At 35.6% G+C, this 27,928-nt stretch overlaps 1 protein-coding gene across 7 annotated transcripts; it reads right to left on the minus strand.

The window, feature by feature from the left end:
- Positions 1–143: 143 nt before the first annotated feature.
- LOC112576611 (protein fantom-like) lies at positions 144–27,928 on the minus strand. Of its 7 annotated transcripts, XM_025259195.1 has the most exons (38): positions 27,634–27,928; positions 27,214–27,301; positions 26,949–27,112; positions 26,427–26,571; positions 25,926–25,984; positions 25,500–25,597; positions 24,066–24,241; positions 23,453–23,524; positions 22,233–22,305; positions 21,246–21,316; positions 20,756–20,861; positions 20,231–20,451; positions 19,937–20,076; positions 19,304–19,410; positions 18,277–18,394; positions 17,967–18,085; positions 17,370–17,471; positions 16,981–17,052; positions 16,664–16,741; positions 16,251–16,366; positions 15,633–15,702; positions 15,253–15,382; positions 15,058–15,152; positions 14,119–14,278; positions 13,418–13,572; positions 12,991–13,212; positions 12,319–12,516; positions 11,790–11,922; positions 10,722–10,793; positions 9,379–9,495; positions 7,572–7,631; positions 5,566–5,594; positions 5,353–5,398; positions 4,385–4,584; positions 3,843–4,032; positions 2,892–2,976; positions 2,236–2,369; positions 144–1,964 (listed from the first exon to the last, which is right to left on the minus strand). In XM_025259195.1, exons 3-38 carry the CDS (start codon positions 27,004–27,006, stop codon positions 1,852–1,854), a joined length of 4,140 nt encoding a protein of 1,379 aa, XP_025114980.1. In that variant the 5' UTR covers positions 27,007–27,112; positions 27,214–27,301; positions 27,634–27,928; the 3' UTR covers positions 144–1,851. The 7 variants fall into 7 exon arrangements, with proteins under 7 accessions (XP_025114980.1, XP_025114982.1, XP_025114979.1 ...); XM_025259197.1 differs by lacking the exon at positions 27,214–27,301 and having other exon boundaries at positions 12,355–12,516; XM_025259194.1 differs by lacking the exon at positions 27,214–27,301.

Raw genomic sequence — 27,928 nt, forward strand, 5'->3', positions numbered from 1 at the left:
AACAGCAGGTGTTAAAAAAGTCTGTAAGAATGAATTTATAATAAATGTGTAGTTAGCATCAGCATTGCTGTAGCTGCAGATGATGAGTTTGGACAGGTGCGACAAAATTTTATGCAGGTTAAAAGGCTTAACATATTTGTTGCTTTTTTTTTTTTTTTGGTGTACAAAATTCATGGGTACTTAACACTGAATGCCTACAAATGTCAGGTTTAAAAAGGTGTATAAAAATTATGTATTTGAAATCATCTTTTTCTTTACACAAAGATGAAATGACTACCAAGATCAGCCTGTTCTACACCAAAAAACATGGCATTAGGTCCAAGCATGTTCACAAATGTGAAGGTTCTACTTAAGTGTATATTTCCTAAGACAATGAGGCATTCTCAAAGTTAGCTATTCCAGCCCAGCCCTAAGTAAACAGGTGCCACTCCACGTCCAGACGTGGGCAGTTTATTAACGAGCTTTACTGTTCTCTTAAAGGTTGAATGTTTAGCTTGTGGTGGGGAAGAATGATTTGACGATGGTACGAGGTGAGAACTGCATACAGTGCTGGCTACCCTAGCAGTTATTCTTTGTTAATTTCTCCCATCTGGGTGACAAGTACCCTCACCTCCTTTTGCTGGATCAAATCCATTCTTTCCCTCTGGACAGTGAAAGTTCTGTTTTAATGCTACAAGTGTGCATGCAGGCACAAATTTAGTAGGTACTGGGAGCAAGATTGCGTACTGCCTTTTCAGGAAGATTTGCTAGAATAATTTATTTAGACATTTCATCCTTTTTGTAGTAAAGAAACAATGCATAAGGTTTTTTTTAAGGTTATTTATTAGATTAAAGAAAAGAAATGAAATATATATATAAAGTATTGTACCAAAATATGGCTGACTATTTCACCTATCAGAATACCAATACTAAAGAGCTAACTAAAAAATACACTACTTAAAGTATCTATAACTAAAACTCTAAATATTGTTGGTATTTTTAGGGAATCATCTGACTGATAGTAACAGAATCTCCCCCCCTTTCCCCCCAAAAAAAACCACACACCCAATAGAAACAAAAGCAAAACCTTCCAAATTCCAAACGAACTGGCAGACTAACTGTAAAAGTATCACAGCCTTTGCTTTTAAGAAAAGTTGTCAAAATAACAGCTTAGACAGGTATCGTATGACAAGCTGAAGTAGTGGAACAAAAAGATTTGTAGTGTTAGCAACTCCTCACTCCCATAAAAGTACACTAAATAGTGGCCGAGAAACATGTAGATGATAAAAGTCCCCAAACCACAAAAGGAAAAGTCATGACTCTGTAAAATAATTTGTTTTTACTATAAACAAAAGAAAACTTGAATCTCATTCATCAGTTTTCTGCAGAACCAGTTAAAATATTCACGTGAACAAACCATACAGTCTTGCACTTGCATTAACATGCATTCAGATAAATATCATCACTCGACATTATATATGTCAGTTAAAAGTGACATCACAGTTTCCGATTTGTAACAAAACCTTTCTAATCACCGATGATGACTTTCCATTCATTATGCAACTGCTGGTCAGTATCTGTTCATGGCCTGCATGATCTTAAAAAAAATTTCATTACTTGCTTCATCTTCCCTTAAAAGTTTACTGCTGTGAAATTGCTCTTTAAATCTGTTAAAAAGGTGTGCCTATATTTCTACTTAAAACAACTCCTTGTATTAATTTTATCAAAAAATGATGTTCTTCTGCAATGATAACAATCATGTAGCATGATCCAATAAGCACATTTATTTACAAAATCTTTGCGCATGAAATTCTTTGGTTGGTGAATTTCAGATCTTTAAACTGGATGAGAATGAAGTATAGCATTTATAACTCAGTATGTGCCATCAACTTGCATCTCCAAGTCTACTGCCTGCAGTGCTGCTAAACACTCTACTGTCACATTCATTTGGCCTATCACTCTTTTGGGGTTGCCGACGTCAAAAACTGCAAAAGAAGTATAAATATTCAAATAGCTATCAATTTAAATTAGAAGAAGGATATTTTTTTGTCACCCCCTAAAAAAAGGCATGAAAAATAATCTGTTCTGATTCACATTCCATTGAGGAAAATCAATTTTCTCCTCAGTTTGTATCTTCTAGAATCAATTACACATAAATCATGCTGTATGCAGCACAATTTGAACAGTTATACATTACTGAGACAGGTCAAATAACAAATAAGCTAATTAAAACTAGAGAAAGAACACAGCTCTTACTATCGATATCCGCATCTTTGAGGTCTGCCTTATTCTTCAGGATGTCGCGCACGCTGACATATGCCACACCCACGTCCTCACAGTCAGCATCTTGCTCATCCTCTGGTGGCTCACTCACCACAGTAAACCTGATTCTACAAAAATGCACAATTCAAAAAGGTTTTCATAAGACTACAAGAATCTGGGATGACTGCAAAACAATAAACAATTGCATTGAAATGAAAACTTTCAACACAATATGATTCACACCAGATGAGAATGGTGTCATGATGTTTAGTACGTTTTTTTATTCTTTTAATAGCTCATGTTATTTGTTGTCCTGTCCCTTGTATGCTGTCCATGTTTCGTTCTTGTTCTTAAGCATTTATTATTATTATAGTGCAAACATTTTATATTCCTGACTATCCTTTGAGGATGACAGTGCTTACCCATAAAAGCATATTGAACAATAACAGGCACAGTTTGATCTAATGCAGCACTGAGTTCTACCTGCCCTAAAAACTAAACATTTTATGGTTTTGCCAAGGCCTTTACAGATTTCTGTAAACTAGCATATGTGCATCCATTTCATAATTTATTTTGTGATTCTCATTTTATAGTGGTAGTACTCTTGTCTCTGTGATTCATTTTTGCAATTTTCATGAGATGAGTCTTACCTCCCCTGATCTTCATGATCAGGTAACAACATGAGAGCAAGGTGTTGTCGTCGCTCCAAATGGCGCTTCATATCAACAGCTATTGCTGTCACAGATATTTTATATGACATGCTACAAACTCTTTATATGTGTATAAAGTGTGCATAAAGAATATAAAACTTGATAATGTACTGAGTAAGCATTATGCTGATAATCATGAAATAGTAAGATGTGCAATATGATAGTTACCAACCCTATGCAGCTTCTACAAACTAGCTGCTGCAGTTAATTTAATGTGATAAAGAGAAGCACATTCAGCTTAGCATATCCTTTACACAGATTTTCTTCAAATGAACAATCCAGCCAACTGGTCAATTACTCTAGCAAGTGCTACAGTTATTTTACTAAACAATGTGTTATAATATAGACTTTGATATCATAAAAAGTACAAATAAATAAAACTACTGCTGAGTGCAAGAGAAGTTATTTATTTGCTAACACTTTTTGTAGCAATCAATACATCATAGTGCTGTTGAAATGTGTGCGATCTTGTACTACTATTGCTTTCTCTGGGGTGAATATCTCTTTCCCAGATCATCTGGAATCTTGATGTTATCATCACTGCATCATTATCTCTTGAATCTCACATCAATGAGGTCTGTAAGTCCATCTTTGATCCAGCATTGATCTCCCTACTGGACTTTTAAAAAGCTCAAAATAGTGCTGCTTGTGCTTGTGCTGCCCTATGCCATGCATCAGACAGCAGAAATTCGGCAGAAGCTCTTTCTCAGGCTGAACTGTTTGCAATACTCTACCTCTTTCTCTTAGAACTATGTCTACATTCAAAACTTTTAAATCCAGCCTTAAATTTCAGAAATTCTGCGTCAATGATGAAAACTCAAAAAATAAAGTCTACAGAGCCTGACTATCAATATTGCTTATTAGCACTTTTTAATTCTGTAAAACACTTACTTCTGCTGAAGTTGAAAGCTATTTGGCTTTGTGGGCGAGGTTTAGGCAGGGAAAATGGTGTCTCTGTGTCCTGTGGTGGAAGCCCCACAAAGCTGTACGCCACAAATAGCTGTTTGATGTTGGGGTTCACCATGGGGGGTGAATCCTCTTCCAGACTCAGATGAGAAACCACCACTGTCACTGTGTCACTCTAAAAAAGAAACATTTTAGTGATAAATGTTAAAGCAGTACTATTTAATCCACATCTCCAAAATGTATGCTGTCATTTTTCATCATAATAAAAACTCTGAGAGGCTCTTTTCTCACAGAACAGATGTATAAGCATGTGTGGATGCAAACACAATCTTACCTAACCCCTTTCACACACATATTAAGGAGGACTGTAATATATGAAGATATTTGCTCACATAATAACCATACACAATTCCCAAACTGTGCTGAACACAAATGACAAGTAACAGAGCGATTTCAACTACGATGAACAGCCTGCCTGTGCTGTACTCTCATAAAAAGTAAAGTCTACTTTTCACAGAAAATCTTACTGCTTTTGGCATTCTGTCTTTTTTCCTTGTTGGTGTAGCAACAGTAATGACCCCTTCACTATCTGATTCAATGTGATTTGGCTCTGATTCTTCAGACTCATCTGGAACAATGTCTTCAGCCTTCTCTGCAAGAAGTGTACTGTCGCCATTTTCAGGGATCTCCTCCATAGCTTCCTCTGAAATTTCTTCCACAATAGATTCTGTTCACAAATATATTATCGCATTATATATATATATTATTAAGAATCGGGTACAGTATGTGTGGAGTATTTGTTCATTAAAACATGCCGATGTGACGCATTTCTAATTCAAATCTGTCTTGTCTGATGTCACCACTAACTCAGCCTGGTCACGTCAGCATATACATTATATATTTATATAAATTTTAAATAAAATAATATGTAGTATGTTTGCATGCATTCATGAAGTTTTTACCCCTGTAAACAGTATCTTGTCACAATCATCATAATCATCATAAGAAAGTATATATTTATGTGGTATCTTAGCCGTAGGCTTTCCAGAGTTCACAAAAATCTATATTTTTACCAAAAGAAAGATAAAATGTCCTGTGAAGCAAACAATGATCTTAAGATTCATAAGAGCAATGTCAGAACACACATGGACACACAGACACACCAACATTTATACTAAAAACATTATTTCTCCACATTGTCTCACACATAGACGCACATAACTACATTCTCACATATATCCATATAACTAAACGGACACATATATATGCTCACATAGCTATTGTCTAACATGTACACTCATGTAGCTATATTTTCACACATATAATTACATTGTCTGACATGTACACTCACATAACTACATTGTCTTATGTGTCCATGCACTTACCAGAAGCTAAATGTGTGCATGCATTCAAACACCCTCCTCCCACACACACTATGCACCTCTCAAATGCACATGTTTGCATGTATGAATGCTTCAATATGTTAACTCCTCACCTTCATCATCTTCCATCTGCTGCCTGGGTGGCTCAGCTTGTGGTACCTGCAATGAATATGTTATGCTCTTTATGCTGGCAAATATATCAACTCAAAGGCAATGGTGTTGGAAAAGCTATGTTTCATTAAATGCTCCTCTTTCCAAAAATATTGCACATTATTTTATTCAAAGAACTTCCAGATAAAAAACTATTCCAGAAATATAACTGTCACCTGTTTCTCCTGTTTGGCTCCAGATTTTTCTGCAATAGAAGAGGAAAAAAAAACTGATGTGCATGATCTTTAATTCAATGATAAGTGAAATGCATAATACTCTTAGTCTAGCAGAATTGTTCAAAACAATACTTATATCCCATGCAATGACTTAACTGTCTCTGCAATCATAATTAAATAATTCAATAATATTTAAAGTTTTCTAAACACAAAGAGTTGTGTGAAAATATACTTTAACAATACTGTAGATGATTTTAAGAACAGAATTTTAAGCAATGACAACTGTAAACAAATGTAATAAACAAACTGTCACATTTCAACATTTCTTATGCTGCTTTTCAAAAATTATTACTGATGGTCTTGAACAAAGAACAATGAAAGCATGGAATGTCCTCTCATAGGCAACTAGGTTTTACAGATTTTCAAATATGCAGTAGTATATTCAATTTAAAAGTGCAAACAAGGATCTCAGAATCTCTTGTGCAATCAGTGTTAGTACAATTTAAATGTGAGCTGTATTTAATAGAAATTTCAGAGAAAGAACTGGCAGCATATTTGCTTAAAAGAATTAAGACTTGTAACTTTTATCTACCATGTATGAATTAGACATCAAACTATACAACCCAGTCATACAGTTATATGACATTAAACAAGAGAGATTTTAATATAACCCACATGCAGTGAAGCAGTGCAAAATAATAATTTAAGCAGAGAACACCACTGCTATGAGTTAGTCCAGGCACTAGAAGAAGACATTAATGCTGATAAAATGTAACATGTTTACTTCCAGGAAAATCAGATTATCAAGTAAAAAATATTCGTTATCAATTTATGTTTATACTAACCAAAGAGATATACAAAAAGTTGCAGACATATAAGAAGGTTCACTCAAAATCTAAACAGGTTGTGCCACTTAAATGTTATTTGAAATATATATGCTCACAGGAAATGCAGTATACTTTTCATGAAAATGCATATAAAATATTCCTGATGATGAAACAAATGTTTAGTATTGTGTCTCATTTGTTGTGAGGCTACCACTAAGATGTCTTTGTTGATGGCTTCTAAGGTGACTAAGAGGAACTGTCGTAGTTCTCCTACAGAGATCTATTATCTTGTTGGTTGCTTTTGTTATGTCCAGCTATTAATCTATTCATTGCCAGACGTCTGTACTGCCAGATTCCTGAAAGGTGTATTGAACTACAAAATATTTGCAAGAAATTACATCAGAATGCTAGAAGGTCTACAGTATTAAGCTCTTCCTTGACAAAAATGTCTGTGAATCAAAGTTTTGAACTTTTAGTTTTCATACCATCAAATAATCTAGTAAAACTAAATCTGTCATGCCATCTTTATAATAAAGTACCTCTCTGATTCTGCATGTTGGAAAGAAAATGTGAAAGTAATAGATACAGATATTAAACAAAAAGAAAAATAGCTGAATATTGGTGATTGGTTTTGGGTTGGTTTTCCAAGCATCTGTAGAATAATATTGCTACAAAAGTTAAAATAATTTAATTGTTTACAAGCAATTCATCCTTTAAACATATTTTTAAAATGTGACACATGATGAAACACATGAGAACCTGAATACACTTTAGAAGTTTAGATCATATGTAACAAAACATGCTTCTAGTTCTACTGATTTCATACTTAGCATAGAGTCATTCATGAACAACACCACAAAATTAATGTCATATTTAAAAGAAAAGATGTTAATTGTTAAAATTATTGGCATTACAATTGTAATTCCAAAAAACAGCATGACAACTATCAACCAGAAAACTCCCAAAATCATTAACCCCATCAGACTCAACCGACTCTTTTCTAGAAAGTTTCTTACGACATACCCTTTATGTAAGCTAAAATGTAAATGATACTTTTATTTTACAAAGTTTATACACTGAGGTACAAACTACAAACAATATTCATCCATAGCATGCTGGATACTAAGCTATAATTATAATACCATAATCCAGACAATATTGTCATGCAAAATTTCATACCATCTTTTGCATTAATACAAGTTCTTGCTTTGGGCTTTGGTATTTTTGTATATGTCTCCCCTAAAATTGTGTAATGAAACAATATCGGTATTAAAAATTAGCTTCAGATAAACACTCAAGAAATGAAATGTCTTGTGACATGCAGTAAAGTGCTTGGAGTGCATGTCTGAAACAACAGTAAAATAAAGAACTAAGTCCAGCAAGTGCAGGTAACCTTGTGAATGGGATTCTGTGATTGGAAGATTCCAACTTCAAAAACCAACACACACACGCATGAATGGAAATGTTTGCCATAAGAACCAACAACAATGAAAGAAGCAGGTAAGCACTTCCATGGCCATAACAAGATACAAGCATTATTAACATACTTCCCTCTCTGTAAGAAAGGCTGCATGGTACATGAGCAGTACAGGATAAAGGAACAGTTGATATACTTTCCTGTCTATAAGAAAGACTGGTATGTGCCCCCACATCAGGAAAGCATCAACCTAAACTATAAATGCTACTGGTATGCAGTAAGGTTTGTCTCCAGAAAGTCATAGACAAGGCATTAGAAGAAAATATAGAGTGAACCATAATTTTTATATGCTGTTAAAAAAACTTTGTGTGCCCAAAATTTCTTTTCTATTCAAGATAGGGGGAAAGGAGAATCTTATATTTGATAAGAACCAAGATCTACATGAGAAATGGATGACATGACAAAGTTAAAAAATGTGATTATCCCTCTTTCCTTAGTTACTTTGCTGCGAGTGTCCCCTTACCAACCGTCATTCCCTATTCTGGGATGTTGGTTGGTTGCAGTTTCTCAACACAACATGAATTGCCAGATAGATTTATTTTTCCTACACTTTAAATAACACTGGCTGAAATAAACTTACTGAGAATCCTTTGTGAAACTAGCTACCAACAATTAAGGACTGTTGAGAACAAATTCATTTCCTTTTCAGCAACCAAAAAACTTTACTAATTCCAAAAGGCACCAACAACTATATAGGCAGGGCTTCTGCTTACGCAAAAAAATGCGTACAGTACGCATTAAAAGTTCGGAGGACCCCTTCAATTTTCGTCAATGGGGTCCCCTTCAAATTTGGGCGAAGAACAGGGACCCCTTAAAAATCTGAAGAAGGGGTCCCTGGGACTCCAAAGAATTTAGCCTTAGCAGAAGCCCTGTATAGGTATTAATTTTTTTGAGCAACACGAATGATAAAGACATTTTAGCTTTTTCGACGACATTTTTGTTAAAGAAACGTACGGAATAATCTGGATCATCAGCAAAGCTTACTTTTTCAACCTTTAGATCAATTACAAGCATGACATTTACAAGCACTGAACAGATTCACATTAAACAATAGTTTGAGTTTCTTCACAATTTAAAATTATTTTGCTTATAGAGCTTATAAAATGAATGAGACATGTTCTATATATTTCCCTTCATTTTATTGTATCGTGCTACACTTGCACTCTAAAGTTTATGCACAATTTCATTTAAAATACTTGTGCAAGTAGATATTCAGCATCATTAGCAATTAAGTATCAAAATGCAAATGAGCAGCATTTGTGCAAAAATATCAACGTTCAGTAAATAAAAAAAAATAAGAGACTGGATTGCAGACTTTCTAAAGGTTAGCAGTGCAAGAAAGCTGCAAGACTAAAATGCAAGTGCAAAATATCTGTGCCTAAATCCAAAATAAACTGAATGTGAAGTATTGGAAAAGCACTAATCCCAAGCCCAACTCCCCAACAATTGATAGTACTCAACAGAAGATAATAATAAAAAAAATGGTTTCAACAAACAGTAGAATGGTACCTTCCTCTGAGGCTGACCCAGACTCAATATTGAGAGAGGATCGCAGAGGGGAGGGGCGAGCAACTAGCTCCTCCTCCTCTGTGGAGTATTGTTCTTGCAGCAGAGGCTCTTTAGGAGCTGCAGGTGTGAGGAATACAATGTCTGGTCATCTACATGACTTCCTTTTTCGCATGTTATAGTTCAGCTCATTATGCATGCATATGTGTGTGAGTGAGGATGCTTGCTATATATCTGAGGTGGATGTAAGCAGCTTATATGAGTGGATATCAAAAGTGGTCCAGATATGTCTTTGACACTGTCATAATATATTATTCCCTCAAACTAAGGATTTTAAATTAACATGACACTTCACTAGCAAATTATATGTTTGCATGAACTGCATCCCTACTCATTATGATCAAGCATAACGTTATACAAGAGTGGGGATGATGTGTGAAGAAAGAAAACTAAATGATAATTCCATTTTTCAAGCATCATAATGACACAACGTCCATTTAAAAAAGTTCAATTCCAAAAGATAAAGTTTATAAACATGAATCAATTATTAATTAACAAAGGTTATGAAAAGAGTAGGAAATATGTTACACTAAAAGATATAGTGGGCACAATTTCTTTTCTAATGTCTGGGTAAATCTCAATGCAACTAATGTATTTCTCAAAATGTGGGAATGCCCTGCTTCCATTCTTGAGATACAATCATACAAACACTGAAGATCAACAAAGCAGATCTCAAAATTGTACATGGATATGTGGATATGTTTATCTTAAGGTTTCAGCCAATGTAATAGTTGAAACAAGTTAATGAAGTGTATCTGTGGACAACGGTGAATGATTGTGACCTCTGTGTGCATGGTAATGTCTGTTGGTGTATGTTTTGAGATGTTAATGAAGTGTATCTGTGTGCATTTTAATGTCTGCACGTGTGTCTTGAGGATGGAAGGGAGGTAATCACCCAGATTTGGGGAAAGTAAGCTTTACCTAGTTAAACAAAATATTTTACATTATATATATAAAATAATAACTGTACCCCACTAGAACGTTAGTGCTACATCTTTAAATGGATTGTAATGCTGCACTATTATTCAGCTTGATAATAAGTATAATTAAAAGACCAAGAAAAAGGTATGATGAAGTGTATGTGTAATGTGTATTATACACTTGCTAAATTGATCTATTTTAGAAAGAGTTCAGAAACGCAGAATGTGAACTGATGATAGTGAAAACATTAAAAAACTGCTTCCATAAAAAGTTTTATAATTATGCATGACTTCTCATGTACACTTCTCCCTAAACACACACAAACACACACACACCTCTCTACTAAATACAAATGTGCTACTGACCCAGAGCATCAACAGATTGTGGTGCATGATTGTCCTCTTCATCTTCTCTATCAGGTCCAATAGTGCTCATCTCTGTGGTACATTCAGTCACATAAATCCATGCAAAATATTGTTTGCAGCACCAAGTAAATCATGAATGAGGTCAGATTACACCACAGTTTTCCTAAATGATTTATTCCTATCATTACTGCAGCTGCCACTGCTGTCAAGTGCTTGTTGATTAATACTGCTTTGATATTTCTTTTGTTAATGGTTTAACACTTTCCACAATTTTTTTTCTTAAATACAATCACAATGTTCTGAAACACCACTTTCAGAACGGCAAATCTTTATAGATAGTGGTAGCTCTCACCTGAAGTTTGAAATTTTTGTTTTTAACTTGATAAAGAACTAGGGTTAGGAAGGAATTGATGCATGAAAAGTCAGAATCAATTGTCAATGGGTACAGCGTTTGAAATCTATTTTTTGCTAAAGAGAAGCAATAGGCAAAACTGAAGTAACAAGTATATATACATTCTATGTCTAGTTCTCAGCCCGATGAGGCTTCAGCAAGCTACAGTGTGCCGCACTGTTTACAGTAAGCTACATTATTTGAAAAGGACAATAGCGTTTTTCATCTAGGAGCAATAATCAGCTAATAACCAAGGCTGTACACGAGGATGTCTTCAGTTACAATGTTTAGTGCAAAAATTATTTGGATTCATGATCAATTTACTATTATAGTTATCTTTTATTATTTTTTTAAATAATTTTTTTATGTCAAAAAGCTTCTTAAATGCATTGTCATGACTGAATTAAAAAGTAGTTTTTTGTTCCAAACTTGTTCTGTTTTTGAATTGGTTTAGTCTTGGTAATTATTTCAACTCTGTCTCTTTCTCTCCAGCTTTCTGCTTGATGCATGCTTTTTACATCAATGAAGGGCAAAAGATTAACTCTCCAGCACAAATAAAAAAATACTCCACATAAATTTCCAGATGCCAGTTAGGCATCAAGAAACCTGTAAAGTAATTAGTTACAGGCATTTTCTTATGCAGAAATTACACTTGTATGTACACTTCAGTGACTGACCAGCCATAGATGACACCGACTCAGATGTGCGGGGCATGAATCCGGAAACGACCTGTGACACAGTGTCTTGCACCAGCATCTCACTGGAGTGATTGTCACTCATCTTGACTTTCCTTCTTGCTGTTGGCTTGGGCTAGAAATAAACAATGCAGCAATATATCTGGGGAATCAACAGCACCAAAACTGCATGCCAAACTTGTATATTTTAAAGTCTCATGCTGCAGGACTTTAAAGATTACAGTTATACTTGAAAGTGTGTCCCAGTGACCCACAATTCAGAATGCAAAATATTCTGAAAAAAATTAATAGAACATATTTTCTACTGATTATGCATCTCTCTGCATCCCTAGATGATTTCAGCATGAACAGATGAACATAGAGGGGGTAAGAGATATTTTTTTAAAAACCAGGAACATAGAGAAGAAACCAAGGACAAAAAACAAACAACAGAAACACTGAGAAGTAAGAAACCACGGACAACAGGAACATTGAGAAGAAAGAAATCAAAGACAAAGCTAAAAGGAATTACTGAGACTGGATGGCGGGTGGCAGAAGGGGCACTGACTCCTTTAGTTTGAATGATCTGGCTTTCAACCTCGGCTAGCATGTCATTTTGCATAGGAGTGGAAGTGGCACTGGGTGCAGCCATGCGAATAGCAGCTTTCCGTGATGGCTTTGGAGTATAAGCTGCAATCTTGACTGGTAAATCATCAGGCGTTTGGTCAATCTGCAAAGGCAGCAACCAAGCATAAAAGTATAGCGCAGCAAATGAAGAAAATGAAAATTTGCTTGTAATTCTTTTCTTTGATACCAGATGCACCTGGGTACATTGGACTAACTAGCAGCCAGGACCATTAACCCAATTGTCCATTTGGTTAAAGAGCAGTTGTAGTCCCTAAACTCCTAATAATTGGGTTGGTTGGGAAAGTTTAAAAAGAAAAACCATTCACATATTATTTTATTTATTTGTGCAAACAGGTATTTCTTGTCTCTAGTTATATAAAAATCTGTGTTAAGGAATAAATATATATCCAAATATATATTCACACACACCCTCCCCCAATATTTATCGATATATACATACACATGCACACGCACACATATATATAAATATCATTTTTATCCGGCAGTATCCTATCTTTTAATCATTGTTAAATCCAGCACGTTAGATAGGGGATGTTCTGTCTAACTATAGCAGTACCTGCTGTGGGGTGTATGTCTGTTTCTTAGGAATGATATATTCGTGTTGCCAGTATATCTCCAGGTCCATGGTGCCAATACCCATGGTACCATCTTGCCTCTTCAGTTCAAATGTACCCTTGATCTGCTTCTGAGTACGAAGTAACATGAGAGGTATTTCAACTATACCGATGTAGGATGTTTCTACAGGATCTGTGTCATCAAACACGTATATTTGAAGATGCTGCAAGTAAAAAACTGTCATTACAGTGATGTCACAAACCTTAAAATACTTTTATAACCTAGGAAAGAAAGTTATGACTGATACACAGTTCCTCTCTCTCACTCTCACACATACACACACATATTTGATTATTTTTCTTCTCATGGTAAGAAGTAAAGCTTTTTGTCACATAGTGGCCTATATTCAAATGCAGCTGTAAACTCACTGTGACACGTAGATACTGGTCTAGCTCTGGTGTCATAGGAACAGGGAATGTTTTGTGGTCATGAAATTCTGGATTGTTAGAATTTCGAACACACACAGTGTCATGGTCACTGTAGTCAAAGAACTGATACACACAGTAAGGTGATGGCTGAACATCTGTTGGCAAAAGACAAAAAAACTAAAAACCCTGGAGGCAAACTTACCAAAACATTTGAAGCACATCTATAATTAGTCCAGGCCAGATTGATAATAAAATGAAACTTCCTTTCAGACGGACATGCTCTTCTAAAATGACTGATACTGAAGCTGATGCTGTTTCTTCAGTGATTTAGTTTACAACACAAAATAGCAAAGCAAATTATTTTGAAGACCTTGAATAGCAGAAGTATAGAGCATCACATAAAAATAAATCATTCTTTCTGATGTTGGTTATGATCTTTGCTAGCAGTAAGATATACTGATAGGGAATTTTCTATAAACAAAATGTTTCATCTTAAAAATAAAAAAGTCTAAATGGTTCCTCTCTTCATTTCTAACACATTTTAGAAGCAAAAGCATTTCACCTGTATTCATTACAAGAAATTCTAAATTGTCTCATTTCACCAACTTAATCACTCTTACAAATGTGAAAGCTTTCAATTGCTCCACTTGAAGAAAATTTATGATGTTTCTTTGATAAGATCTGTATTCTTTATGTCTTACCATCTCGCCGTGACTTCAGCTTAGCACAGGAAATGACCTTGATGTGCAGTTCATTAATGTTGTCTAGAGGTCGCCTGGCAGCCTTTTCATCCAAAGCTTGCAATACTTCTTCAGCTTGTACCTTGTTAGCTGACAGATACCCAAGAGCTTTGGTACGTTCCTGGTCAAACCCAAAACCAGAAATATGCATAACAAAATTAAAACTAAATTGCGCCAAAACATTGCTAGACTTTCTTAAGCAGGAAGCAGATACAAATTTCAGTGACATCCACTTTGCAAACTCCACACGTCAATAAAATTGAAGCGATGCAAAAACACAAAAGTGTTTTCTCTATGACTTTTGTTCAACAAAACTTGGTAAGGTAAGAATTTCACTATACAGCACCTATACTAGCATTTTCAAATTTTTAGAATTATTTTTAATTATCCACGATTTTTGATTATCTGGATGACAGGTGCAGGTCATTAAACTGGATAATTGATATACCACTATAGATCAAAACATTTCAGAAAATGAAGGTGTTTTTAATCTGACCACCTTGCTCTAGTTAGATTACCCAAAACTATTACTCCAAGGGAATTAGAGTATTAACTGATGTTTGATTGTGCAGACAAGTACTCTAAAATAGTAGGATGCTTTGTGGTTTTCAAACACCTACATATATAAACCTACAATAATTCAAAAACAATTTAGCACAGTATTTGTTAAATTACAGAAAGTTAAATTTATCACAAAACTTTATCTTTATTTCTTTGTAATCAAGAGGAATAGTTCCTGAAGAAAATGACTAAGTTTCTTCCTTTATTTGACCAACATAAATCAAGTCTACTAGGTCGGCAAAAGAAAAACCTTTGGAACAGCATTTGGAGCATTTAGCTGCATAGGAACCACAAATATTCATTCAATGTAGATAAGCAAACTCTCAAACATAAACAAACCTTGTACAATCGAAGTGCTTGATCCATAGGTACACGAAGGCGCACCCAGTACTCAATAGTACCATACCCAACACCTGTTTCTCCATCTGCAACACCTGATGTAATACGACAAAATAAATTTCTACTTACACAAATCCATTTTTTGAAACAGCAGAAGAACGTATATGTTTTTTTTTAATACTTTAGTTTTCTTACCTGTTAGCACAGCCATGCCATGGATGCGGCCCTGGGGTTTGTCAAAAATGTCTTTGAATACCAGCTGACAAGCTGCCACAGTGCGATAGTCTTGTCCAAAGGACTGGTGCAGTTCCAGTGTGCAGGACCCCTGCAAATAAGGCAGTACACAACTGAAATCAATGGTTTCATCTGTACTATTTGGTGTTTGGTCTGGCATACATTTTCCCATTTAATGTTACTGAAAATCGTAGTTTAACTTGATCAAGCTGAAGGTTATGTCATTTTTTTTAAAGGAAGTCTAATAATGTTACCAGTAAAAACACAAGTTTATCAAAATATATGGGCATGTTTAATAATGTTAAACACAATAAGGTTATGAAAAATAGATAGACCATCACCTTCTGGAGGTAGTGCAAGAAAAAGTCATCCACTTTGACGATGTACTGGGAGGTGAAGTCATAAACCGGTCTGCACACAAAGTTGTCACATTTGTTAGTAACTGCAGGGGCAAAGCCTACAGAGAATTTGTTCCTTCTTATAAGTAATGCTGCCCATTTAAAGATTTGCCTGTTTGCCAATCTTCCTCAAAAGACTGGGCTGAATTCAGTATTATACTACTCAAATCAGCGTGAATAACTGTCATGGACAGGTGACACCACGTCCAAAAGTTGTGAGGCTGAGTCAGCACATTGTGGACATGTTGGACAGTATAAGCATAAGAGTGACTGTTACAGTGTGCAAGTGAAGTCTTATAAATATATACAGAAGGTTCTACAAAGGTAGCGGGAGGGGGTATATAAATATGTAACACCAGCAAGTTCTTTATTTCCCATTGAGATAAAGCAGCCATCCGGATAAGCTATGCTATTTTTTGGTTTAAAGCTATTAACTGTCATCCACTATTTCTTAGACTTGTACGATAGGAAATTATCTTCGGATAATTTTAGTCAGTTCTTACATTACACAAAAGTAGCTGTTGTAGGGAACGGTAAAGTTAGAAATTTAAACGTGAATACCGTGAACCACGCAGCACAGGTGTGGACTGGGACTCAAACTCAAAAAAGTCCCACGTACAGAAAAGGCTGGGCTCTTCATCCCCAATGTGCCTAACAGCATCCTCAGAAAGGCTGACCTAAACAACATAAGTGAGTGAAATTAATGAAAGAAATATCTCTAATCCTTGCCAACATATTTGACGAGAAAAATTATGGTACTATTCTGATCACTATATTGTCACAATTGTGAAACATAATCACAACCAACAACACATGAATAATTAATAAACAGAATTTGACCACATCATGATTAATGTAGATTGCAAATGTCATCAGATAAATCCATAAACAATATTTCATTTAGATATACTAAATAGCACTTTGCTACAACACAGACATGTGGGTCACATATGTGAAAAGAGGAATCAACAAACCTTTTCAATGTGGATTTCAAACAGGTTCTGGCCTCTCTCCAGTTGTAATGATTCCTCAAGATCTACAGAAGACTCTACCTGCATTGGATATTTTTAGTAACGCTGTAAATGTCTTATGAAGGATGTTTTCACCACTAAGAAAGTATCTATCCTAAGAAAAAAATTAATGTCATAGAACACTTCCCATATGCTATAACAAACATTCTTGTTATTCTTTATGCTTAATGCTGAAAGACAATTTTACAAGAGCTTTGAGCAGACTCTGTGGTCTAGTAGTCTGTTTGGTGTTGCTACCAGCTGAAAGACATGTGACTCACGTCATCATCAGGTGGGGGGACCCGGTATTGCCGAGTTCCATAAGCTACATCTCGTAACTGTGCTTCCAGCTTCTGAAAGTCCACAGGAAAATCAGTCTAGTACATTGATTTTTAATGGGAAGAAGAAAAACAATTTGTTGTTGTAATATTTTAACGTGTCTAGTTAATTTAATTCCGCTAGTCATATTTTGACAGAAAAGCTGAAAATGGATATAAGCTTTTTTTCTGCGTGAAGTGGATACAGTAGTTTATGTTGCATAAATAATTCACATAATAAACAAACATAAAACAATTATTGTCAGTTACAAAAATATGAATACCGGCAGTCAACTCTCACTAAAACAGATACAAGTTTTATAAGGGCTGTAAAGTACATGTAAAACTTTCACCTTAATTCTGGCTGCACGGATATCCAGGAGGCGGGCATACTCATCCAGCTTTAGCTCATACTCCTTCTTTGTGTCTTCAAGTTGTTTGTTGCTGCTCTCCAACTAAATGACCACACAAAAAAATCTTGCTTTTAATTTTTATTTCGCAACAAATGAGTAGGTTATTTCCTTTAATTACTTTCAATCTAAAAGTGATCAAGAAACAAAAAAAAAAACAAACCATGAATGTCGATTCTAAAATGAACGTGCTAGTATGCATATTTCATCTATTGATTAGTTGTCAATAGTTGTGATCATAATCTATTGCCTAGTCTGCCTGCTTGTCTTCCTCTGCAGATTTCACACTCTCCATCCTTATTTCCTGATTCCTCTTTGTGTCTTTTATGTTTGTCTTTTATTACTTGTTTGCACAGTTATTTGTCCTTCTGTCTTTCATCATGTCCATGTCTCCTACTTGTCTCAAGTGCTGAGAGCATGCTCCTATGTAAGCATGATCATGAGCTATATAAATCACACCTTTATTATTATTATTTTTTCTCTTTTTTTCACAACCAATGGACTGTTTGCAGTGACTGTTTATTGCAGTAATAAACAAACCTCTTTCTGATAGTCTTTGTTGATATTATGCTGCACCACAAGCATGTTGCGCGTCTTCTCTAGCTCCAGAACTGTTTCAGCATACTCTGCCTGCAGTTCTAAAAGCTGACGCTTATGGTCTGCAACACATGGACAGATCTTTACATCAATTCTTTTTGCCCTCTGATAGACACAGCCATTTAGAGAGTACATGAGCAGAAAAGTGTCTAGATGTATTAGTACACTCATTAGCATACATAGGTATACAAACATGTGTATGCATGCACACACACACACTGTATCATGTTCAAGGATGAGTGAATATTCTGACCTTTGTTGATCTCCATATCAACTTTCTGCAGGAAGTCTGGGTCTGGTGCTGCCCTCTGCTTCTTCTGCTTCACCAGCACAAGGGCATCCTCCAGCTCCGTCAGGTCAAGGGCACTCTCCTGCAATACAATACAAAACATATTAGAGTAAGTTAGCAGTAACCTTAGGGGCAGATGTAAGAGCAGCATCAATTTATATTAAAATCCAGTTATATGCATACATAAGACCTGTACCTATTTTTGATTTTTCTAAAATACTATTTGGAAAGGCAATTACTCATAAAAAATAAGTTACTTCTTGCCTTTTTTAATTAGTGTGACTGATTTGACATGAAGAGGCAGTCTGCCCCATAAGTATGTTACTCCTAATCATCAATATCTGAAGCATGCACAGCATTGCGGTATTATAATTCAAAGTATGTCTGAATACAAATGTTGGTAACAAGACTGCTGATGTAATCTCTTTTTTGTTTTACATTTGGATAAGGTCAAGTGCAGAGGCATGGCACTTTTCTGAACAATAAACAAGATGTGACATATTCAGCTGCTCGAAGAATGACTCTGAAGTGTAGGGTCAGACAAAGCTGATATTTTGACAAGAAAATTAAAAATGAAGGATTCATGAAGAACACCTCAAAAAAAAAAAACAAAAAAAAAAAACAAACAAAAAAACCCCAAATCTTTCTAAACTAAAAGTCCATCCAGATCTAGCCCATTCACATGCACTTCTTGGTGAACAGTTTTTGGATAATTTTAGTAATTTCTTAAATTTCCATGTGTTGTTAGCAATATTAAATAAAAGCTTTGGCACTAATAATAATTCTTTTGGTTTCAGTGGTGGAGGTTTTGATGTTATCCAGCAGTCACTGATCTGGGATCTTTGAAACAAAGTGAATCCTTGGGTCTGTAAAATTGTAATCTCTCCAGTTAGGTTGCTATTTCTCATGATGAACAAAATAAATAGTAGAAAATAAAATGTATTAAGTATCACAAATATTTTTTAAATAAACGTGCTGCTGTGTGAATGACCTTAGTGAAGAACTTGAGTTTTTCCTCCATATCATCACACTTTTCTTTCATCTGGAAGTAGGTGATTTGAAGTTCCCTGAACTCCAGCTGAAGCTTCTCATGGGCATCTGAATGACATGGAAAATGTCCAGTTTTTCAAATGGACAGATCACTCCACTGCCAAGCTATACACATACTCTTAGTTCTCTTCTCTTATTGGCTTGTAAGTTAATTATTAGTAGCAGCAAAGAATTAGTATTCTTCCTTGATTAATGTTTAAGTTTATATGATGATGTGAAGAGACATTAAATTTGTTTCTGATAAAACTTACTAAGAAAAGTTCGAATTCTATTCAACTCCAGCCTCAAAGCTCTAAAATTTAACTAGTTTGACTCAAACTAATCTAAGCATTTGCAATCAACCTTTTATTCCATTTTGAGAAAGTGAAAAAATATCTTCCAAAAGATTTTGCAACTTTGAGTGCACAGCAGACATAAATTTGTAGTCTTTTTCTGCAATGAAAATTCTGACTGAAAACTAAATCAAAATTTTGCTGCACATGGTTAACTAACTTCTTGACATGCAGTTTTTAGTCAGTGCAGCTCAACCAAATGAATCTGGCTTTATGAAGTTTTCAATAAAACAACCACTGACCTCTTTCATTAGCATATCTGTCAATAATACTGCCCTTTTCACCCAGGTCTGACTTAAGTGTGGCTTCAAGCTGGGCAATCTGTACCTTGAGTTTATTCTCACGTTGTCGCCATTCACGTTCTCGTTCAAGGTCAAAAGCACTGCAAGATTTTGAGTTTAAAGTAAAGAACTTTCCATCTTGTAATAAAACCAGAGATGGTAATACCAATTAGAAAAAAAAGATCAATAGAATGAGACAACAAGGAAGATATCAAAGCAGATAAAAATCAAAGCAAACGAGATGCAGCACGGCACCTGCTGACAAATTTCTCATTGGCTTCTTTGAGCGTGTCAATTTCCCTCTGTAGGTCCACCACCTGCTCCTGGAGCTCCAAAGTTCGCTTCTGGCCTGTGGCAGCATTCCTCAGTTCATTTTGCAGCGTGAGGACACGGTTCTGCTCTTCTTTCACTTGCATGCTAAGTCGCTCCATCTCCATTAAGATGTGGTCATGATTTTGCCGCAGTGCTCGAGTGTCCTAATTCAAAGAATTAGCCATTCATGTCACAAACAGTAACTACTAAATGACAAATAATTTGACTGGTAAACATTGTCACATCAGCTTTTAGGATATTTTCTTTTTCCTTTGTTTTTTTTCTCAGGAAAGGATTGTTTCTTTCTATTAGACATTTCAATACTAACACACTTGATGAATCAGTACTACACAAAGACGCGGGGTGTAAGCCAGGTATAATTATAAATGCTGTAATGATTAAACAGTTAAATGGTATTGATTTGAACTTAGGGCTGATTGTGAGGTGACAGAAAGTATGCTATATTACCTCCTCCATAGCTGTGTATTTATTCTGAAGGCCGATCAGCCGTGTTGATTTCTCTTTCACTTCTCGCTGTAGTTTGATCATGTCAATGTTCTCCTGAACACTTTGCCTGCAATTCCGAGAGCATATTACAATGCTGAACTTAATGCTTGGGTACACAGAGAAAGATTATTTCCTGTGCAAATGATCTTTCAAAGTACCTCTGTGAATAAGTAAAGAAAATAATTCTCTAATTTTTACTTGCAAAGAAAAGAAAAAAGAACACATTTCTTTAAACTTCTGTTTTAAACTCTTTGAAAATACCACACATACACATACTCCAAAAATTTTGTACAGTTATCACAGAAAACAGCATGTGCTGAAACATGAGTTCCTGTTTACAAGGGAAAGTAGCCACAAATCACTATTACAAGTTTTTGCATGTAACGATGAAATTTTTTTAGGCACATGCTGAATGAGCCAATTCTAACTCTACAGATCCCTGAACACTTACCTTTGCTCAGATGTGATCTGTTGTTTGATTTTGATGATGTCCTCCTCAAACTCTGCCTCTCGTAAGCGGTTCTGTTGCAAATCAAAAGGTAGCGAGCAAACAACACATGCAGAATTGAGCCAAAAAAAAGGACTTATCTAAAAAAGCAATGTCATTAGTTTGTCACACAAAAAAAAGTTATTGTTAATTCTTTTTCTTTGAAACTTTATGACAGTGACCTAGAATGTGTCTGGCACGTGGGGCGCTCTACTGGTCAGGTGAGCAACATCCCTCAAATAGCTATAAAGGTAAAAGCAATACACCAAATTCTTTTTTTTAACCAACACTGAACCCAACCAAACAGCAGTGAGTTGGGAGGATCTCATGTCATTTGTCTTGATAAGTCTTGAAGAAAGAGAATTTGCAATAAATATTTCCTTTCTTCTTTGACCTTTGACTTGATGACAAGACCCTAGAAGAAAAGACACTGGGAGGAGAGAAGTACACAATAAACAGCGGTATCAAGTCAAAGCATGTTGCATCACAGAGATTAAAGACTAAGCCCAACAGTGCAGGAGGAGCAGTTCAGCAGAAAGATATCTCAAACAGAACCTACTCAAGATACGTTTGGAAGGTCAGCTGATTGTGGACGTCTGATAATTCACATCAGGATGGACGGTGAGACTAGTTGCAGTCATCTATTATCATCATAAAACACTCCGATCCTTTGGATCAGGGAGATTGGAGATTAAAAGGAGATCAAATTAGATCAAGGAAAGGGTGGAAAGAGATTAATACCCGAAGTACCCATTCTCTCTTCCTCTCTCTTGAGTGATTTGCTAAAGCATTTACTCTCTCACCTCTCTCTCTTTTTTCACATGCTGTGCCTTAATTGTTCTGGCCAAGAAACGACTGGTTCTTGAATATTTGTGATATGTAACAGTACTTGTTATATGACAGACCAACAGCACTTTCACATAAAATGCAAAAAAAAGTCCAGATTCTTACTTGCTCTTTTAGGTTCTCAATCTCTAGTTCATACATGCTTAGTTTCTCATGAAGCTGGTCGATGGTGTTAAGTCTGAAAAAAAAACCCCACTCCCCTCCTCAAAAATATTAAACAACAAAATGCGTAATTACAAACTTAAAATAATTAATCTAAAAAACTGCAGCCATTTACTTAGATGACGCTGCCATATTTAGTATCTGTTTAAAGGGAAAAGCAAATCAAATGGTAAGTTTGGACTTAATTGATAGATGCTAACATTCTGAAACACGTCTGATTAAAAATTCAGGTTGCAAAACAATCATTTATTTACAATCATGTTTAAAACAGTTTTAAGCTGACTCGAAAAAGCTGCAATGTTTGTGGGCTCTCTTGTGAAAAAAACAATTCATAAATGCAAAATTTGTAAAGCACATACTCACACTTCTAAGGAATATGCTATCAGTGTTTAAATAAAACAGACTCATGATGCAGGCATTGAATAAAAACAGTGTCGTGCAATGCTGGAGTAGTGTAAGCAGGTTTTTGGCAGACCCATTTGACAAGAAAAGTGTTGAGTTATGCACTGATACTGTAAGGTTTTCTGACTTGCAAGCACAACCTTTGTTTATAACTTGTGATCTACAAGAAGCTTAGAAAGCTTGCACTCTGTGAAAAAGCATAGCTGATGAAAAATGCACCTATTTCAGAAAACATCTTGTGAGAAACCTTCCACGACCATCACACTTCCATTTCCACTGGAGGAAGGCTGATATGCAAGCTGTGCTTTGCAGATGGCATTGATATTATAGCTGGCACCAACAGAGAAATGTAAGACCTTACCAGCAGACTGGTAGTTTGAATGCAAATGGAATGGAGACCAGTACTGACAAGAGTCATGGTCATTGGTGACAACAAAGTACTTATTGACAAAAATGGACTATGCCCAAAGAAGTTAACAGCTTTAAGTACTTGGGAGCCACACTCAGTTTGTGGTGTTGGGGTGCGTTAACTGAATATTTGTATGTGTATCTTTATTTATTGTTTCCACTTTAAATGATAGTTTAGTTTATTCCTTATTACTCCTCGAGGAGCATAGGGCTGCAACAACACCTCACCAGTGGACCCAGTGTAGGGCCCATGTGGTTCCAATGTCCTTTGCCTTGCTCTCTACTGTTCTTTTCCAGACTTTAAATGATAAAAAAGGGAAAAAAACTTGGCTTCAATCTGTTGTCATACTTACAGCTGTCGCTTCTCCATGTGAGCTTCCTCCATTACAACATGATCAGCACGGCTTGCTTGCAGAGTTGCGAACCTGAACGAATAACACTCACAACAGTCGCAACAATCTGTACTGATATATGAACAGTCACAACAGTCTGTACTGACAGATGAATAAAGTCACAACAATCTGTACTGATACGTGAACAAAGTCAATCTATTCTGATGCCAGAACGTTCATCATGGTTTGTTTTTGACAATACATATGGGCCCAGAAACTTGCTCAATCAAAGTTGTTGAGATTTTGATGTATATATGTTAAAATGGTTCTTGAAGATTATGTGTGCTGTTGTGTTGTGTACCTAGACTCCTGATCTTGCTTCCAGTTCATGCTGCAACTTGAAGCTCGATTCTCGCTTCAAGTGAAATATATATTAACATCTATCATATTAAAAGGTGTAAGATGTTTAAGCAGTTTTTTGTTTCTATTTTATTAGACTTACACTAGTTACAGAGTGAAAAATGCAGTACCTAAAAAAAGTATAGGAAATATGGAAATAAATATCTTTTGAGGATTTATGTAGATAAAGCTGGTTAATTATGATGGAACACAGCAGGCAGTAGAAGAAGCTGACCGTTTTGGTGCATCCTGAGATGGACCAATCACCCTGAGATTTTTAGTGATCCTAGGATCGATTTGTACAGTCGGAGGTTTGGGGATGCCTGTGCTGATGCGAGACTGGACATAGTTGTATGGCATAGTTCTCTTGGCTGCAGCCAGCGTTAGAGCTTGTTGCTTTGTCAGTGCCAGCTGCAAATGAATGAATAAAGAATGAGCAAACAAATGAACTAAACAAGCACATGCTATAAATGCCCAAACTTACATGATGGTCGTAGGAGAATTTGTTAGACTGATCAGAATATTGTGTGTGTTGCGTGTGCTGGGAGGGTCGGTGTGTGTGGGTAGGAGAGTAGAAGCTACACATATTTTTAAAAAAAATCTTTTTCCCAAGTAGGAAACTTTCACAGACAGGTGACATGGTGTGCAAGTAAAGTGAATGAGACAGAACGATGCAGACAGGGTGAGCTGCAAGTGTTGAACAAGTAACATAGAATAATCATCCTTTTACAAAGAGCTCAGAATATTCTAGAAAGGGATAGTAGGACCCTATCAAGACATGGCTCATGCTAAGAAGAAATAAGATGCAGTAAGATGTGGCAATGAGTAATTGCTTATAACTCAGACCAATCGGGTAGGTCTTTATTGTACATATGCATGTCACAAAAGGCATAGCTATTCATGTCCACGCCTTTAATGTACACACCTGTTAAATATCCACAACCTCACTGTAGGTATACACTTCACAGAAGACACATCTCTTAACCCTTTCTGCATGCTGTGACCTTAGCATGCTTTATGTCTTATTATCCCTTACTCTCACCTCACAGGACCATGAAAAAACTTTAGTTTTTCAGATAGCTACAACAACAACAACAACAACAACAACAACAACAACAACAACAACAACAAAAGCATTTCTACAGCGCATTTAACTATTGGCAGCAAGCTGAATATTACTTGACATAAACAGTAAAATTAAAAAATATCTCTGACATATATATACACACACACAGCACAAACATATAGGTAAAAATGTGCCTATGCAAAAAATAGAATCACATGCCACCAGCTACTTGAAAGGTTGCCACAAAGGCGAGATTTGAAAGTATCAAAGGAGGTGGTGCATGTGACATGATGGTGGCAAAGCATTCCAGACACTGTGGCTAGAAAAATAGCAGTGACCTAACTTATTCCATCTGATACATGACACATGCAGGAGGCTGGTATGAGCAGACTGAAGAGATTGACTAGGCTGAGAAGGTGTTAAATCACTCATATGTCCTGAAGATTAAAACATTATATGACTCGCCTATAGATTATTTTCAATAAAATTCAAGGATAAAGCATTTAAAAGGTTTAATAATTCTATCATGAAAAAAGTGTTGCATTATTCTTAAATTATCTTTCAGTTCAGCTGATGCTTTTTCCCTAGGTAGCTGTTACCCACCTTTTCCTTTAGATGGCTGTTTATTTTCTCCAGGTTTTGCACTTTTCCTTTCAACTCCATTAACTGCTCTTCAGCAGCTACTTCGCGTCCAGCCTTTCCTATGAACAGACAGCTTTGTGAAATTTGCTCTCTCTGCATCTTTCATATATCTGTAGATATATATATTTCTAAGGCACTAAAACTTAAAGGCCAAACTTCTACCCTATGATGGGAAAGAATGGTTGGACTTGGACGGTGAAGTGACCTGACAAGGATCACACAGTGCTAGCTACCCTGTTTCCATCTGACTGAACAAGGATCCTTACCTATTTACCACAAGTCAAACCATTCCTTCCTGCCAAAGGGTAGAAATTTGACCTTTAATTCTTTTTTTAATTGTGGAAGAGAGACAGTGAGGCAGAGGCTGTAAATGCAACATGGACTTACCTATCTCAAGGTCATGTTTCTTTTTGTCGTTGACCAGCCGCAGAAGTTTGGTAGCCATTCTGGGATAGAAAAGGTTATTGTTTTCAACCTTTAACATAGATTAAAATTTAATAAAATAAAAATAAATTTAATAACAGCTAACATTTTAACATAGGTTTAATTAAGTGAGACATTTTAACTGTGAAATGTCCCCTGTGATAGGCAAATAGTCTTATTTGAGATTACAATAAAATGATGGCCAAATAGTTGTCCGTTCAACTTCTATATGGATAAAGCTGACCATTTTATATCCCAGATTTGCCAGAAGCAGAATCACACTGTGATTTACAATCTATGATCCTTAAAAACGGTCTTTTAAAAGCAGAGCCTTTGAGACTTAAGATTATTAAAAAAATTAAAACCATACTTTCAGCATCACCTGGCCAAACAGGAAATAAACATTTCTATTTCATATCAGCTGTTTTGTTAAATGCATTCTTAGATTGGATAGCATTATTTCACCTTTTGATCTTATCTTCCTGCTTTCTCGCATGTTTTTTAAGCAGAAGGTTTTCTTCAGAGAGTCGAAGATATTTATCTTCAAGCTCATCTCGGTCCAGTTTGGAAACCATTCGTCTCTGCTGGGCAGCCTTCTGGTCCAGTGCAGCTAACAGAGAAAACAGAACACAGTTTATTCTAAAGTTTAAAGAGTAACTCTTCTTGTAAATTTGTACAAAAAGTCTGATTATTTCTGAGATGTTTATAAATGGGGAAAAAGATCTATCAGCTTGCAAAATAGAAGTAGGATGAGAGCAAGAATTTAAATGCTGATTTTCTTTAGTTTTATCTTTAAAAAATATATATATACATATAGTTTTTCTGCTTTTGTATTGGAAAAGTAGCATTGCAAAAAGAAAAGGAAGCATTTAGTTAATACAGCCACTCAAAAAATGTGTGTGTGAGAGAGAGAGAGAATTAAAGAAAAAAAAGAGAGAAGGAGAAAACAAAACAAAGCATAAAAAATTAAAAATGACTAATATCTACCTGAATTTCTGTAGGCATTGTTGCTTGTGTCCTTTTCAGGAATGTTGTCATCAGCCATGACTGATTTTGAACCTATTCTTTCCCTGTGATATTAATATCTACTTTGATTGTCCATCCGAGGCGGGCAAAATTCCTTCTATTCCATTTTATTTTGAGGCTTTGACCTACCAATACATAAAAGACCATTGATTCTCTTAAGGTCAAATCTATAGGAGTCATTTCTAAATAGTTGGAAATAATTTTTACAAAAAGTCACTTTTCTTACATTTGATTATGGATGGAATACAGATTTGATCCTGGCACACTGTGCATATGTTATTTGTACTTCAAGCATATGGGAGTGCCAGTTTCATCTGAAGAAATGGGTAAAACGGTTTGCATTTCATTGTCATTAAATGATCCTGAAAACCGACTGTCTTAAAATACCTGATAATAATTAAGAATACAGGTTTAACTCTCACATTATGCATGCATTATTTGTGCTGCAAACATATGGGAATCACAGCTTCATTCTAAAGAAATGGAAAGAACGATAATAATTTCATTTTCATTAACTGATCCTTAAAATCGATCGACTACTAAGGGATGATTTAATCTAGAAATCATTGCAAACACTGAACAGCAACAAGTGAGCGTGTTTAAACTTGTCACGATCAAAAGGAAACGATGGAAATTATTTTTATACCTGTTCAAGAATTAAACTAACATATAATAGTCTAAATGTATCATACAAAGTCCACTTTAAAATGTCTCGGAAAAACTATCGCTAATCATAGCAGTATAATCTGCTGTCACAGACGCTAAAAACGCTGCCATTGAAACTAAGGAACAACATCCGCCCGGCCTTTGTTTTTCGGTCAGATTACTTTCGGTTCCATTTAATATTAAAGGTAAAGGAAATGCTCAAAATTTCAATTTGAATAAATAAGCTCGTTCAAAAAGTGTAACAAAGTATTGTTAAGCAATATTCAGTACAGATT

The sequence above is a fragment of the Pomacea canaliculata genome, linkage group LG12, assembly GCF_003073045.1.
Source record: "Pomacea canaliculata isolate SZHN2017 linkage group LG12, ASM307304v1, whole genome shotgun sequence".
Lineage (NCBI taxonomy): Eukaryota > Metazoa > Mollusca > Gastropoda > Architaenioglossa > Ampullariidae > Pomacea > Pomacea canaliculata.